At 39.7% G+C, this 18,360-nt stretch overlaps 1 protein-coding gene across 2 annotated transcripts in view; it reads right to left on the bottom strand.

The window, feature by feature from the left end:
* The window catches only part of LOC133622700 (chemokine-like protein TAFA-2), a 275,849-nt gene that overhangs the window by 19,751 nt on the left and 237,738 nt on the right, over positions 1 to 18,360 (bottom strand). For both annotated transcript variants that reach the window (XM_061985578.2, XM_061985568.2), the window contains exon 3: positions 7,830 to 7,979. In XM_061985578.2, coding sequence (XP_061841562.1) covers positions 7,830 to 7,979 — 150 coding nt within the window. The remainder of the gene's footprint in view (positions 1 to 7,829; positions 7,980 to 18,360) is intronic.

Here is an 18,360-nt window from a genome sequence, read left to right as displayed (position 1 = left end):
CAGATCATCTTTAAGCTGCTTTCTGACAGTCAATTCCGGATCCGCCGTTTTGTGGGCGGTCTTATTTACGTGGCTCACCTTTGGCAGCGTCTTCTCCCCCGTCATCTTTGTTGTAGCGGTGTAGCGTGCAAGGACGGGTGTGGAAGAAGTGTCAAAAGATGGAGCTCACTGTTTTAATGACATTCAGACTTTACTTAAATCAAAAACGGAGCAGCATCTCCTCATCCGGAAACAACAACACCGTGAAAAACCGTCCGACCGGAACTCTCTAATAACTAAAGTTCCTTGGGTGAATAATGTAAACTCACTACAACGGTATGTTTTAGCGCATTCGTGGCGAGTTTACTGACAGATATAAGTAAGAACTTTACACTACTTTATATTAGAAATGGCAACAGCAGAGGATGAATGTCCCTAAAGAAGATAGAGAAAAAGAAGAAGATTATTGACTATGGCGTCGCCACAGACTTCAAAGGCTGATGCGCGCAATTTACAGAATTTATGCAGATCCCAAATACAGATCAGCAGGTACCAGAAGATAAGAAAAGTTTCATTTGCATAATATTGCGAAACAAAACGCCATATAATATGTCTTACCTTATACACACACCATAATAATACTTGTATGTTGAAGCACAGGAGAATCCATGAAGCGGTGCGGCTTCATAGCTTATCAAAGTTGACTAAAATATTTTGATAGATTTTTGAGCGCTGTGTGTAATGTTCTATATTTTCAATGAAACATATAAAATGTTGGTGTTGTATACTTCAGTCATATTGCCATCATATTGCAGTCTACACGTATCTCTTATGTTTGACTGCCATCTACTGGTCACAATTATTACACCATGTACCAAATAAAATTGCTTTGAGGTCGGTAAGCATAATCAGAATTATTCCGACCATTAGGTGCACCGGGTTACAAGGCGCACTGTCGAGTTTTGAGGGGAAAAAAAGGATTTTAAGTGCGCCTTATAATACAGTACTTTTGTGTTTCAACTCAGTCACACTAGTTAGCAGTCTGTTATCAATGCGGACATTTTATAGAAATAATTGGACTCTTGGTGAAATTGGAAGGAAAAACAGGTGGCCTATTACCTGGCTGAATAATAATCAAATAGCATGTGTGTTTCAACTGAAAAAGCAAATCTTTTGCCTGCAGACTAAACACTCCCTCAAGATTTATTTGATACTTTTAATCAGGTCATTACAAAATCATGCCGCTCCACTCTCAAGCTCAATAGTTTCCTGTCCTATTTACGACGCATCACTTCTAAAATGCCTGCAACTGAGATCAAAACCAAAGTTGGAATGTGTTGTTTTGAGTTACTGAATTGTTTGAATCCATTTCGCTGATTCAAGCACAAACTAACTGCTGCTCTCTGAAAACTGCAACAAACAACTGAGCTCAGAGACTGTAGTCTGGGATTTCATCAAGCGTCATCTATAGTTGCATGCAGTGCGAAATATCGATTTTGCAGACACGGGAAAAGGAGAAAAGTGGTTTTGCAATGTACTTTATGCTGCGTTTGTAAGAATTACTATTATTAGTACTGCTGTGAAATGTAGAATGCCTATCCTAATGTAGAAAAAACTTACTTTGGCAGGTTGAAATCAGGGATGTATCCTATCTTAGTAATCGGATTGTCGACTGGAAATTCCTTCAGTTAATCAAGTAATCATATAGACATGTTGTTTGGTTAAAAACTACACTAGTAAAAATAGGACATTTAATCATGAATGACTAATTAAGCCAAAATATGTTGCAGTTACACGAATGGGTCATACTCATAGCTCATCCAAATGCAACACATTCATTATGTTTTGTGCATTTACTGTGAGCACTGTGATGTTTCTCTCAACCACAACAAATGCAGTACTGCTGACCACTTATTCTTCTTTGTTGTTTTCGACCACTCTTCTTATTCTTCTAAAATAGATAAAAGTAAATTTGTTAACCCATTGTTTGTGCCTCCAGTTGAGAACCACTATCAAATATATTTACACTAAAACACATTTTGACATTAATCTCATTCACATTATTTTCACAGCCAGTTCCCTTAACTACTATCATCCTAACACCAGAGCATACATTTATTGTGAAATTACGTTTTGACTATAAATCGGATGTAGCGTATTTTTATGCATTTGTTTCTAAAACTTTTGTATATTTTTAAACAATAATTACACTTTTATCTCTGTTACCATGCGCTCTATAAACTTAGTGAACCTAAGTAAGGCCAGTTTGTCCCTGACACTCATGCTACCATGGCTAACTTATCTTCGGCCGCCAGCTGACCCTAATGTCGTGTTTTCTTTTGTAAATTCCTTGAAGCAGTGAAAAACCCTAAATCAGTTTTTGGAATCAAATTACTCAACTTACTCGAGGAATATCGTTTCACCGCAGAATTCGGAAAGTAATTATTTATGGAAAAACATTTTTTTTTTAAGTAATAGCAAGGTCAATTCAGGTCTGTATAGTTTATATCTACTATGATTTTGAGATGCCCTTATGTATATCTTTCACTTTAAAATTGAAACATATACCGGTACATATACAGTACAGGCCAAAAGTTTGGACACACCTTCTCATTCAATGGGTTTTCTTTATTTTCATGACTATTTACATTGTAGATTTTCACTGAAGGCATCAAAACTATGAATGAACACATGTGGAGTTATGTACTTAACAAAAAAAGGTGAAATAACTGAAAACATGTTTTATATTCTAGTTTCTTCAAAATAGCCACCCTTTGCTCTGATTACAGTTTTGCACACTCTTGGCATTCTCTTGATGAGCTTCAAGAGATAGTCACCTGAAAGGGTTTCCACTTCACAGGTGTCATAGTTCTGATGCCTTCAGTGACAATCTACATTGTAAATAGTCATGAAAATAAAGAAAACAAATTGAAATGAGAAGGTGTGTCCAAACTTTTGTCCTGTACTGTATGTTAAAGTGGTACCTCAATAAAATACAAGTGTACACATTTTGACGTGGAACCATACCTTTAAACATTTATGTTTTGTGCAGCCACTGCAGCTGCACAGCTTATAAATTTTAAGGAACGCGGAAATTAAATTGCCCTTTGAAGGACTCTTTCACAATCGTTACACTAATTAATGATATTGTATTGTCATTTTACATAATTTCACAGTAAAAACTATGAAATATATGATTTATTGGGTTATGGGTTTTTTTGGCTGGGAAACCAAAAGCGCTCCCAGGATGTCTTGTGGCACTTGATTTTTGACATCTTCACATGAATCCATAACATACAGTAATAAATCGTAGATCAAATCGCACATTAAATCGCAACAGTTTGTAGTGTGAAACATTTAAAAATAAATGAAAAAATACACAAATAAAGCGTTATATAGTGTAACAATTGCACTCATGTGTAAGAGACCTTCGATGTGCAGTTACATTTCGTCATTCTTTTGATTCATGCGCAAATGCAGGGCGTGCAGGCATTCCATTGGGGCGCACGACTTGCCAAAACACCGACCAAAGCCACCGTTGGTGTGTGTTATGTTTTTCCTCCACAAAATATGCAAAATGAGTTGCCTCAGTATTCCTGCCCTTAACATGGTCAGACACGGAAATGATCCACTATCCCAATCAAGGCTGTCACCATTCTTACATTATATAGTGTAACTGAATACATAAAAGGGTTTGGTGCTTGAGAGAGTTTTCATGCTGGCTCATGTCATTTCTTCCCACTTTGTGTTATACAAAAATATGTGTTGCAAATCTTACAAAAAGCATGAGTGTGTTTGACTATGCTCTCTTTTGAATAAGAATAATTGGCCTCTTATTTGTCAAGATAAACACACAATTATTTTTGGGGTGACAGACATGGTGTTGTCTTCATGTCTCTTCATATTTCTTACGCTAATGTTTAATGCAAGTTTTTGAGGCCGAGTGGACCGAAAACTGTTATGGCTCCAACTGCCTGCGGGAGTGACACGGAGGAATTCTTTCATTGAAGGTTTTTTAAAAAAAGGGTATTATTAGGAACTATTGCTGTGCATGAGATCCGCACCTAACTCAAATTCTAAAATAATCACTGTTCGTTGTTTAGTGCTAAACTTGGCACCTAAAGTCCAGATTTGTTTGACTAGTTTTAGTAATCTGTACTTTTCTGACCACAGCATGGTTGGGCTTGAACATTGTATACTTGTTCATGCACAAGCAATTGTGTTGCCAGGATATGATAATGATTGCCACCTTGCATAATAGAAATAAAATACAGTTAAAAGTATTCCACAAAGTTAGGCAAGTTGAAGTAATTCTGTGTCGTATCAAGAAATGATAGTTCGGGATGGGTATCGTTTACATATTAACTAATACTAGTGCCAAACCAGTCCTTCAAAAACGATGCTGGTGCTGAAACGGGCCCCAAACCCCCTACTTGAAATATTGAAAACAAGCAAATTTTTGTAAAAAATTAAATAAAAAAGCCATTTTATTTTTATGGGATTTTGTGAAATTTTTTTAAAAGACTAGTGATTTAAATACCCCGATGATATACATTAACTGATAACTAAGTACTACATTAAAAAAGATGTACCCGGTATGTTAAGATGCCGATTCCAATATTGTTCATACCAATACCGACCGTGTATATTGTTAAATTTATTTTTGGTGAATGCTATTGACAGTTTAGCAGTAGCAACAAAAATATTTAAACTAGTTCATTATTACATTTTATTACATACAATTGTTTGAGCAAAACAAAGTTAATAGTACACAATAACTAAACAAAATAAAAAACTACAATCTGTTCCTCATTTAAATAATTTTTTGCCTTCAAAGTCCTCATGTCCTTTTTTCTGCTCCTTTTCATTCATAATTTACTTTAATGTTATGTTGATTGTTTTATTTTCATTTTATTCCTTTGTTTAACTTTTATGAATGAAATAAATAAATGAACTGAACTGAATTGAAATGTGTCGAGGGACTTATTCTCTGAATTTGTTAAAAAATAACAAAAACAAAACAATTGGCATTGAAAGGTAATCGGCGATGGCGATCACATACTTTTTCAAGAAAATCATCCCATACTGATCGGTACATCCATAAAAATAGGAAATAAAATCTACAAAAATGTGTCATAATTATTAACACAGAGCACAGAGAACATGCAAAAACATTGACCTACTTGAGTTGTAATGTTTGATGCTCAAAATTCTGGATGTTCCTGAATGCAACCTGGCCCGCCTTAACCGCCTTTGGTGCATAATAATGAAGTGCTGTGTTGCTGTGGCTACTGCTCAGGATATCGCTGCGGTGCAAACGATGTTATGAGGGCTGCTGTAGTTTAAAGAGAGCGTCGGACTATGTGCGCTTCAGTTGGGGCGCTACATCATTTAGAACAGGGTGTCAAACTCATTTTAGATCGGGGCATACATGGAGAAAAACTGGACTGGTAAAATCACGGCTTAAAGGGGAACATTATCACCAGACCTATGTAAGCGTCAATATATACCTTGATGTTGCAGAAAAAAGACCATATATTTTTTTAAACGATTTCCGAACTCTAAATGGGTGAATTTTGGCGAATTAAATGCCTTTCTATTATTCGCTCTCGGAGCGATGACGTCACAACGTGACGTCACATCGGGAAGCAATCCGCCATTTTCTCACTTTCGTCGGTGTGTTGTCGGAGGGTGTAACAACACGAACAGGGACGGATTCAAGTTGCACCAGTGGCCCAAAGATGCGAAAGTGGCAAGAAATTAGACGAAATTTGTTCAAAATACGAGGGTGTGGGGAAAGCCGACGAAATGGTCAGTCGTTTGTTCCACACACTTTACCGACAAAAGCTATGCTACGACAGAGATGGCAAGAATGTGTGGATATCCTGCGACACTCAAAGCAGATGCATTTCCAACGATAAAGTCAAAGAAATCTGCCGCCAGACCCCCATTGAATCTGCCGGAGTGTATGAGCTATTCAGGGACAACGGACCTTGGTAGCACGGCAAGCAATGGCGGCAGTTTGTTCCCGCAGACGAGCGAGCTAAACCCCCTGGATGTCTTGGCTCACACCGTCCCTTATGCCACCGAAGATGATCAAGAGAAGAATATCGAACCTAGCTTCCCTGGCCTGCTGACATCAACTCCAAAACTGGACAGATCAGCTTTCAGGAAAAGAGAGCGGATGAGGGTATGTCTACAGAATATATTAATTGATGAAAACTTTATTCATTACTCGCGGTTTTACGTAAATTATTATTCATAAACTGTGTTTACCAATAACTTAGCTTAAAAACATTTATTTTTTTCAATCATTCAAGTACATTCAGATAGTCTTGTGTAATGCAGTATTTTGTGTCTATTTAGGTATGGTTAACCTGAGTGCTGGAAAAATATATGTTCTTAGCGCGCCTGAAATGGGCTGTCTGCACTCTCAAAGTGCAAGTTGTTGCCAAATGTATTTCATATGCTGTAAACCTAGTTCAAAGTTGTTAGTAATTATCTTATCAGACAGTGTTAAGCCGCTGAAATCCGAGTCTGAATCCGAGCTAATGTGTGTTTGTTTGTATTGGCATCACTGTGTGACGTCACAGGAAAATGGACGGGTGTATATAACGATGGTTAAAATCAGGCACTTTGAAGCTTTTTTTATGGATATTGCGTGATGGGTAAAATTTTGAAAAAAACTTCGAAAAATAAAATAAGCCACTGGGAATTGATTTTTAATGGTTTTAATCCTTCTGAAATTGTGATAATGTCCCCCTTTAAAAATAAAGACAACTTCAGATCTATGTTTAAAAATAGAACACGCACATTCTGAAAATGTACAAATCATAATGTTGTAGGTTTTTTTTTTATACTTACATGTTGCGGTTAATACTGTTCTATCTTTATTTGTCGTTATTTATTTGTTTCGAATAAATTATGTGATAATGTTCATCAGTCAACTCATTGGTGTTAATTTTCAATCCATCAAGATACATTACAGTATTTTATTTATGTAGTTTGATCATTTTCCTCGACTGATGTACTAACATCATGTGGTTTATTTTGTACATATGTAGCATCATCTACAAAGATACAAAGAATTGCTATTGCGACATCCAGTGGACACATTTAGAACAGCAGTTTCTTTCATTCAAAAATTTCAGGTTGATTTTCATACTTAGCAAACTCATCCCGTGGGCCGGATAAAACCTGTTCGCGGGCCTTATCCGGCCCTCGGACCGTACGTTTGACACCCCTGATTTAGAAGAATGTTTTTTGTACAATATCACTACCAATATCAGCACTTGTGGCAGGTTGATGAGTCTGCATTCACTTAGCACCGGAATAAGTCATCAATAGCTTCTTCTTTTTTTGGTCCAGTTATTACCGTGTGAATCAGTACCAGTACCACTGTGGAACCAGGTTTCGGTGCCCATCCCTAATGATAGTGAGATTTAGAGTGATGGACGACAGTGGACACCGTTGCTTATGCCCAGTGTAAATGCAGTCTAAATGTCTGTCTGAAAGACAAAGATTTATGGATTATATTGAAGTCATTGCATTTAGGAAAATAAACATCAACGGGTCTAATGGGCTTAAGGGTGTTTTCGTAGATTGACCATATACATCAAATTGGTGGAGTCGGCAGGTAAGCAGGTTTGTGCTTGCATGAGAAGGAGCACTCTTAAAATCAATACCAAAAATGTTCTGTTAAAGAGAACAAGCGCCCCAGGTCCGTTGTACGGAAACAGTGAAGGTCAACCAATCTTTCGAACATCACTGTTTTTGTCGGGACACCATAATGCGTCGCCTTCTTTATGTTAATGCAAGGAGGCAGGAAATAAACACTCAGTGGCACGCACCATCAACACAGGAGGGCATGACCCGAGTGGTGCCAGCAACCTGTCCAGGGAAGCAGGAACATTTGACAGTCTGAGATCTCTCCTCGATCTTGTTCTTGTTACAGCAGCGATGGGCAGCGATCACCTCGCACGTGCCCGCCTTGACGTGCACTGAGGACACAGAAACACACACCCACAGGATGTTAACGGTTATATCATGAACTGTATCATTTTAGGATGTGAGAAGGTGGAAAAGAGTATCCATAACATAGGCTTATACAACACAATGTGACCCATGTATACAGAGGGACAAAAAGACACATTTGAGACTGTACAGCAGTGTTTTTCAACCTTTTTTGAGCCAAGGCGCATTTTTTTCATTGAAAAAAATCCGGAGGCACACCACCAGCAGAAATCATTAAGAAATGAAACTCAGTAGACAATAAAAAGTCGTTGTCGCAATTGTTGGATATGAATTCAAACCATAACCAACTACCGTATTTTTCGGAGTATAAGTCGCACCGGAGTATAAGTCGCACCTGCCGAAAATGCATAATAAAGAAGGAAAAAAACATATATATGTCGCACTGGAGTACAAGTCGCATTTTTGAGGGAAATTTATTTGATAAAACCCAACACCAAGAATAGACATTTGAAAGGCAATTTAAAATAAATAAAGAATAGTGAACAACAGGCTGAATAAGTGTACGTTATATGACGCATAAATAACCAACTGAGAACGTGCCTGGTATGTTAACGTAACATATTATGGTAAGAGTCATTCAAATAACTATAACATTTAGAACATGCTATACGTTTACCAAACAATCTGTCAATCCTAATCGCTAAATCACATGAAATCTTATACGTCTAGTCTCTTACGTGAATGAGCTAAATAATATTATTTGATATTTTACGGTGATGTGTTAATAATTTCACACATAAGTCGCTCCTGAGTATAAGTCGCAAACTATGAAAAAAACTGCGACTTATAGTCCGAAAAATACGGTATGCATCACAACAGCTCTTGTCTCAAAGTAGGTGTACTGTCACGACCTGTCACATCACGCCGTGACTTATTTTGAGTTTTTTGGTTGTGCTCCCGTGCTTAGTGTTTTAGTTCTAGTCTTGCACTCCTATTTTGGTGGCTTGTCCTGTTTTTTGGTATTTTCCTGTTGCAGTTTAACTTCTTTCTTTGAGCGCTATTCCCCACACCTGCTTTGTTTTAGCAATCAAGAATATTTAAGTTGTTGCCATCTTTTTTTGTGTGGACATTGTTGATTGTCATGTCATGTACGGATGTACTTTGTGGACGTCGTGTCTGCTCCACATGCTGTAAGTCTTTGCTGTCGTCCAGCATTCTGTTTTTGTTTACTTTAATTTCTTTCTGCATAGCCATCCCTAAGCTTTAATGCCTTTTCTTAGGGGCACTCACCTTTTTTTTTCTTTTTTTTTTTTTAAGCATTAGATACCTTTTTACCTGCACACTGCCTCCCGCTGTCGTCTGCATACAAACCATTGTCGTCTCACACGACCTGTTCCGGACATCTACAAAGCAATTAGCTACCAGTTTCCACCTACTGATATTGAGGAGAATAACATGGTTACTCTGCTGAGCTCTAGAGAGCACGACACTCAACAACGGCACATTATTTGCGGATTATAATTACTGGTTTGCAAAAAATATTTTTAACCCAAATAGGTGAAACTACATAATCTCCCACGGCACACCAGACTGTATCTCAAGGCACACTAGTGGTTGAAAAACACTGTTGTATGGGACTGTTCATGTCTCTTTGCAGCCTTGTTTAATGTAAACACTGAGGCAGTTGCACAATGTTTTTGATTTATGTCTACCACTAGTCCTTTGGGAAGCAAAAAATAAATCAGTATGTGTTGAACCTTCGTATGTTCCCCACATAATCCTTTTCATAGCCGTCTTTCATATGCAAGTGGTCTTGCACAATCAGCCTTATCGTAGTTCAGCTGGTGCAAAAAGTACAGTGGCATACAGTCGGTTTCATATTTGCATATGTTTGTGTTTCATGTGCAAATATATGGGTTTATGTATGAGGGTTTTTCACACCGATATTAGAAGCTACATTCCTGTTTTTATCACAGTAAGCCATGTAGTGCACTTGGCACCGGGATATCAACTATAGTCAGTGACTAATCACTCTGCAGTGGAAAGGAACACACAGCCGGTTTAAATATACCCCATTATCAAGAAATGGATAAAGACAAAACGCAATGAATATGTTTGTGAAAGATACAAAATACACCGGGTTATATTTGTCTGGCTTTTATTTTATTTTTTTACCAGCAGTGGGTTATCTGTAGGATATGTATCAACTGTGTAGCCTATATTGCACAAATGTTCTTAAATATATTATATAAAACATTACTTCCAAACAAGCCACAAACAATATTATATCAACTAGCTGTACTACTAAAAGTTAAAGTTAAGTACCAATGATTGTCACACACACACTAGGTGTGGTGAGATTATCCTCTGCATTTGACCCATCACCCTCACACCCTGGGAGGTGAGGAGAGCAGTGAGCAGCAGTGGTGGCCACGCCTGGGAATCATTTTTGGTGATTTTCTAACCCTCAATTCCAACCCTTGATGCTGAGTGCCCATTTTTATAGTCTGTGGTATGACTCGGCCTAGGTTTGATCAGAGGTTTTGAAACAAGGCTCTGTGACCCCTTAGCGGACTGTGGAGATATCAATCAATCAATCAATCAAAGTTTATTTGTATAGCCCTTAATCACAAGTGTCTCAAAGGGCTGCATAAGCCACAACGACATCCTCTGCTTTATATTGCAGGAGTATTGTGACAATTTTGGTTGATTATATTGAAAAAAATATATTTTTGAGAAATATTTTATAAGAATATAATAGACAAAAAATAAATAGAATAAATAGAATATAGTATATGATGAATATGAATATTTTCAAAAATATAGTATGATAATGTTTCCACAAATGTAAATGTCTTAAATACACATGAGCATTGATCTGGTAAACAGATAATAATGATAAATAAATGGGTTGTACTTGTATAGCGCTTTTCTACCTTCAAGGTACTCAAAGCGCTTTGACACTACTTCCACATTTACCCATTCACACACACATTCACACACTGATGGAGGGAGCTGCCATGCAAGGCGCTACCAGCACCCATCAGGAGCAAGGGTGAAGTGTCTTGCTCAGGACACAACAGACATGACGAGGTTGGTACTAGGTGGGGATTGAACCAGGGACCCTCGGGTCGCGCACGGCCACTCTTCCACTGCGCCACGCCGTCCCTTTAAGACATCTTTCGGTCGGCAATGCAAACACAGGAGTTATTTTAGGCAGGGCACCTGTTTTTTCACCTGTTCCTCCAAAGAGGAGGACCCGCCTCTATTGCTGCTGTGCCATTCACAAAGCTCTTTCTGGTTCCCCGCGATTGTTTGGGAGCCCATTCAAAGCTAACAGCTAGTTTATGGTTAAGCTTTTGGAGGAGAAAAAAATGGTTCAATATGTAAGTTGATCAAAAATAAAAAATAAATAAAAAACAAGCAGAAGAGAAATAAACCTGCTGGTTAACAAGGTACCGACATGACTAGTTCCAGTGGCCTGGATAACAAAGAAGACCCCTGCTCTAGACATTAAATAGGAAGGATCTTAGCAATGACCTTTTTCACTGTGTATCCACCAGAGCCACACAATAATGACACCCATAGGATCACTTTTGTTTACTATGTGACCTTTATCAAATTAAATTAGACCAAATTATCATCAATTAATTATGCATGACATTAAATCATACATTTTTAATTTTGTCAGCAAAGCCTTGTGTGTCCTGAAGTTGGTTGTCTTCTCAGATGGCAAGAAAATGTTCACTAATAATTGTTATTTTTATTTTGTATTTTATAAAGTTTTATTTCTGTAAACATAACGTAAAAAATTGGAAAACAATGTGTAATTATTTCAAGAGGATTGTGTAATTAACATTTGAGCAATGGTTTAAGATGCAAATTGACATTGGTAGGTGATTTTTTTTTTTTTTTGTACAAGCCAGTGTAGCTTCCCCATGATTTTGAGGCTAAAACAACAACAGTAATTACTTTAAAGAAAACCCTTAGTCCATCACTTATCCTGCTTTGGGTTATGGGTGAGCTGAAATTATCCCAGCTGACTTTGTGCGAGAGGCAGAGTACATAATGGACTGATGAGCAGTCAATTACAGGACACAAATAGATAAACAACTATTGCCAGAGCCACCCCAGGCTAAATTGGGGCTGTATCGTTTTTGAGAATTGGAGTTTCTATCACATTTTAAGGGAATAAATGATCTGCACAGCATACTTTTGCCATCTAAAATAGTGATTCCCAAACCGTTCTCAAACGCCAAAGATTTGTTTCATTAGTGTTTTATTGTTTTTAATATTCAAACACAGTGTTACTGTTCAAACTGTGTATAATGTTACAGTAGCCAAAATGTTGAATATACCTGTTAAATAAAACCTCTGCCTTATTCTTTATGAATACTTAGGTCAACTACGCTCCTGTGTTTTAATGGTATTCGATATGAGGGTACTTGAAGAGCCAAGTGATTTTTAACAGTTTGAAAACCACTGGTCCAAAAAAAAGCACTTCATATACCGGTAATCTGTACATTACAGCAGGATGAGGAAATGTTCATTCATGGTTCCATTTTTATTATCTCATACAGAAGAGCAGAGAGTGTGTAATTCATTCTATCTTGCATCTTCATACCCTTCATTGAAACAAGTCTGTCTTATTTGATACTTGTTCTTCTTCCCTGCTCCCTTTCTCTTTGCATTATCCTAATTGGCATCACATTTGCATTGCATTTTCCTCGCAGGCTTGATAAGTTTTTTGGCACGTGCTGGTCTACGAAGAAGCCAAGGAACATCCACGCCAACAGACTAACACCTTACACTCACACCCGACCATACTGCTCCCAGTTCATGCAATGCAGATGGATAAGAAAAAAACAATGCAGACCCCTTTTTAGACACTTTTCATTTTTGCATTTGTTAACAAATGGCATCAAATGTTTTTAATGTGGAACACACTGTGGAAGAATTGCAAGCCGGATGATGGGATTAGGTTGGCCTATTAGTACTCCATTCTATTGTAGCGTCCCCACTTTGTAAGATGAGTAAAATTCCTCTGAAAAACATATTTGGAGCCATGACCTTGCAAAGCAATCAACTTTTCTATTTTATTTTCTGCAAAACCTTGTAGCTGTAAGGAACTCGTAAATGCAAACATACTGTACAATAACGCAAGTATCTTCAGTGAGTAAAACTACGCATGAGTGCTCGCACTGAGGCCCGAGCTGTCACACCACTTGAACTGGACCTTGAAAGCGTATGTAAACAAACCTGATGATCTGTGTGTGTGTCCAAGCATGAACCATTTCAAGAGACTTTCCACGGTCCAACACAGTTTTGTAAGCGTATTGATTACACACTTGCAAAGACTGAAAATTGCTTCTTTATTTGTAGGGACCAAGAAATGCTCACTTGGTTTATGCTACCTCAGCGTAAGTCTCAAACGGCTACAGAAACGTTTATCACTACCGGTAATTGAAAATGGTTTACAATTTCTGCAAACCTGCCCGACTACTGTGATGTGAAACGGTTTTGTCGCCAATGTAAGACAGTGACCTTGCAGGTTTCATATTATGGCAATGTATGCCCATGCAAAAATAATTGTGGACTGCAAGACTACAGAAATGGGAGGCCATGTGCAGGTGGGAAGCCCTTTTAACAGGGAACATACGAGTGGTTTGAACGAAACAGTGCAGCAAAGAAGTGCACAAAAAAGGCATAGGATGTAAAATAAAGCCTATGCAGATGTGAAGTGAATTATATTTATATATCACTTTTCTCTAGTGACTCAAAGCGCTTTACATAGTGAAACCCAATATCTAAGTTACATTTAAACCAGTGTGGCTGGCACTAGGAGCAGGTGGGTAAAGTGCCTTGCCCAAGGACACAACGGCAGTAACTAGGATGGTGGAAGCGGGGATCGAACCTGGAACCCTCAAGTTGCTGGCACGGCCGCTCTACCAACCGAGCTATACCGCCCCAGATCAGAGGTGCTAAGCACAACTACTTGGAGATAGTAAGCAAAAAAACAAAACAATGATCCAGCAACTGGCAAGGGACAAAGCCAAACTAAATTCAACCCTAATTAACAATAGAAAACAGGTGCACTTCCAGCTTCTTCACACAAGAGTGTAGGTGAAACATACTCTAACATACAATATATAGAAACTACAAAATAATAGTCTGAAATAGGACGTAATAGTGAGAACACAGAAAAAGAACTAGAGTCCAAACCTGTTATGTGGGATAATGACAATTATTAAATGTTTTTGTTTCCGCCTAGGATTTCTCCACTGACTCGTGGTCTGGAGAGGCAGGTAACACAGATAAATGTTGCACGACGAGGTGCTCAATACTCTTTGTTGTTGTATATATTATTTAGATAAAGAATGAACCAAGTGTCTTTTCGTGTCTTTTACGCCATTTTTCGGTCTAAATTGGCTGTCAAAGTGTACAAACTTGTCGGATTATTTCCTCATCTTTCTACTATCAAGGTGAGAGGCATTATATATGATCTGCAGTAAACTTCCACAAGCTCCGACGCGAGAAAACAGCTCATTAGCTGATGATGTCAACATTAGCACACAAGCTGGTGATCACAGAGCCGCTATAAATAGTTTGCCTGCGTTAGCGCTTATAAAAACAACATCACTAATCTACATTATATATCAATATATATCAATACAGTCTGCAAGGCAGTGACGTGTGGTGAGGTTCATGGCTGGTGAGGCACTGACTTCATCACAGTCAGATTTACAAACATATGAACCCTAAAGAGTATCTTATTCACCATTTGATTGGCAGCAGTTAACGGGTTATGTTTAAAAGCTCATACCAGCATTCTTCCTTGCTTGGCACTCAGCATCAAGGCTTGGAATTGGGGGTTAAATCACCAAAAATGATTCCCGGGCGCGGCACCGCTGCTGCTCACTGCTCCCCTCACCTCCCAGGGGGTGAACAAGGGGATGGGTCAAATGCAGAGGACACATTTCACCACACCTAGTGTGTGTGACAATCATTGGTACTTTAACTATAACTTTAACTTTACACATACAAATTGTAGCACACAAAAAAGCACATTTAAAAAAAAAAAATTATTATGGTTTTACCTTTACTTATAAATGAAGTCCATGCGCCACTCGTTCTGAACAAAAGCATCGATAACTTGTTTATAGAAGTCTTCCTTATCTTTCTTCAGTTTTAAAAGTCTCTCTAGCTCTATGGAGATCTTCCTTTAATTATTACCTCCTGCTTCGATTGAAAGTCCAGTTTAGAAAACTGTTTCATTTTAGATATGTAATCCTCCATGTTAAAAGTCCAGGCGAGAGGAAAAAATAAATGATCGCTGCTAACTGTTGCTGCTTGTTGTCACTTATTCTGCAGCCGAGTAGTCGCAAGAATGATCGCTGGGATCACTAGCGCCCTCTACCACCATGAGGCGGGATTACTGCGAGCCTCACACAGTGCGTCTTCGCAGCCGTTTTATGATTGCTCAGCACAAGAGGGGATCTTGCCCTAAGTGGAGGAGTTCAAGTACCTCGGAGTCTTGTTTACAAGTGAGGGAAGAGTGGATCGTGAGATCGACAGGCCGATCGGTGCAGCATATTCAGTAATGCGGACGCTGTATCGATCCGTTGTGGTGAAGAAGGAGCTGAGCCGGAAGGCAAAGCTGTCAATTTACCGGTCGATCTACGTTCCCATCCTCACCTATGGTCATGTGCTTTGGGTTATGACCAAAAGGACAAGATCACGGGTACAAGAGGCCGAAATTAGCTTTCTCCGCCGGGTGGCGGGACTCTCCCTTAGATATAGGGTGAGAAGCTCTGTCATCCGAGAGGAGCTCAAAGTAAAGCCGCTGCTCATCCACATCGAGAGGAGCCAGGAGAGGTGGTTCGGCACCTGAACGCCTCCCTAGGGAGGTGTTTCGAGCACATTCGACCGGTAGGAGGCCACGGGGAAGACCCAGGACACGTTGGGAAGACTATCTCTCTCGGCTGGCTTGGGGGGAGGGAAGCCCAGACTTCCCTGCTTAGGCTGCTGCCCCCGCGACCCGGCCTCGGATAAGCGGAAGAAGATGGATGGAAGGATGGATGGATAACCTACTCACCTTGATCATGGCAGTATTGAACTGGCGGCTGTAATGCCAGTCCAGCCTATTATAGCCCATGTCTGAGAGGGGGCGCTATTAAGTACTCACATAAACCCTTGCTCGAACAAGTGGAATCAAATACATACAGTAACCTGTTACATGTACACATTTTTTTAATGCTGCAACAATGAAAACATGGGATTTATTAAGAGGATTTATTCATATTAATCTGAGTTTTGTTTATTGCGGTCACATCCTGTCCCAATTAACCACGATAAACAAGGGACTGTACAGTAGTCCCTCAACTCCTTGTTATCCTTCGCCTCATTCCCATATGTTTCATCATGTTGTACTTCTGTTTCATAAATGACCTCTCCTATTCACACAGCCTCACTTTGCTCCTGCTGTGTCCTGCACTTACCCAGCAGGGTGCCAACACATTATCCTTCATCTCAGACCTTAAATGAAATATATTTTACACGTTTGATAACGTGTTTTCATTCTGTCCCTGTTGATGTGTCTTCATTCCTTTCAGAGCCGTGTCACTGTCAACCTAAAGAAGCTCCTGGTTCCAGTGGTAAACCACTTTTGATTATCATTTGCACAGTTGGGGAGCCTCTCACATACTGTGGTGTACAGCATCAAAAACAGCACGTGCATATACAAAGCTTTTGACTACAACACTGAACAAAAATATGAACGCAACACTTTTGTTTTTGCTTCCATTTTATATGAGTTGAACTCAAAGATCTAAAACTTTTACTACATACACAGAGATGTATTCCTCTCAAATATTGTTCACAAATATGTTGAAATCTGTGTTAGTGAGCATTTCTTCTTTGCCAAGATAATCCGTCGCACCTCATAGGTGTGGCATATTAAAATGCTGATTAAACAGCATGATCATTACACAGGTGTGCCTTCGGCTGCAGCACAATGCCACAGATGTCACATGTTTTGAGGGAAGGTCCAGTTAGCATGCTGACTGCAGGAATGTCCACCAGAGCGGTTACCCATGAATTGAATGTTAATTTATCTACCATAAGCCGTCTCCAAAGGCGTTTCAGAGAATTTGGCAGTACATCCAACCGGCCTCACAACCGCAGACCACGTGTAACCACACCAGCCCAGGACCTCCACATTCAACAAGTGCACCTCCATGATCTTCTGAGACCAGCCACCCGGACAGCTGCTGCAACAATTGGTTTACAAAACCAAATAATTTCTGGACAAACTATGAATAATAATAATAATAATAACTGGGATTTATATAGCGCTTTTCTAAGTACCCAAAGTCGCTTTACATGTAGAACCCATCAATCATTCACACCTGGTGGTGGTAAGCTACTTTCATAGCCACAGCTGCCCTGGGGTAGACTGACGGAAGCGTGGCTGCAATTTGTGCCAACGGCCCCTCCGACCACCACCTATGATTCATCATTCAGTTCACCGGTGTGAGTGGCACCGGGGGCAAAGGGTGAAGTGTCCCGCCCAAGGACACAACGGCAGCGATTTTGGATGGTAAGAGGCAGGGAGCAAACCTGCAACCCTCAGGTTTCTGGCACGGTTACTCTACCCACTACGCCATGCCGCCCCATGAAAAAACGTCTCATCTGCATGCTCGTTGTCCTCATCAGGGTCTCGACCTTTGTCGTCGTAAATGCTCACATTCGATGGCGTCTGGCATGTTGGAGAGGTGTTCTAGTGGTCTAGTGGTTAAAATGACCGCCCTGAGATCGGTAGGTTGTGAGTTCAAACTCTGGCCGAGTCATACCAAAGACTATGAAAATGCCCTGCTTGGCACTCAGCATCAAGGGTTAGAATTGGGGGTTAAATCACCAAAAATTATTTCTGAGTGCGGCCACCGCTGCTGTCCACTGCTCCCCTCACCTCCCAGGGGGTGATCAAGGGTGATGGGTCAAATGCAGAGAATACTTTTGCCACACCTGGTGTGTGTGTGACAATCATTGGTACTTTATCTTTAAGACAGCGTGTGTGGCGTTGTGTGGGAGAGCGATTTGCTGAGGTCAAAATTGTGAATCGAGTGGCCCGTGGTGGGGTTGGGGTTATGGTATGGGCAAGTGTATGTAATGGACAACGCACGGATGTGCATTTTATTGATGGCATTTTGCAGAGACACCATGACGAGATCCTGAGGCGCATTGTTGGGCCATTTATCCGAGACCATCGCCTCATGTTGCAGCATGACAATGCACAGCTCCATGTTGCAAGAATCCGTACACAATTCCTGGAAGCTGAAAACATCCCATTTCTTGCATCGCCAGCATACTCACCGAACACGTCACCCACTGAGCATGTTTGGGATGCTG

Source organism: Nerophis lumbriciformis, linkage group LG01 (assembly GCF_033978685.3).
Source record: "Nerophis lumbriciformis linkage group LG01, RoL_Nlum_v2.1, whole genome shotgun sequence".
In the NCBI taxonomy this organism is placed as follows: Eukaryota; Metazoa; Chordata; class Actinopteri; order Syngnathiformes; family Syngnathidae; genus Nerophis; species Nerophis lumbriciformis.
Note: the sequence above shows the minus strand (reverse complement) of the source record. Positions and strands in the feature narration are given on the sequence as shown.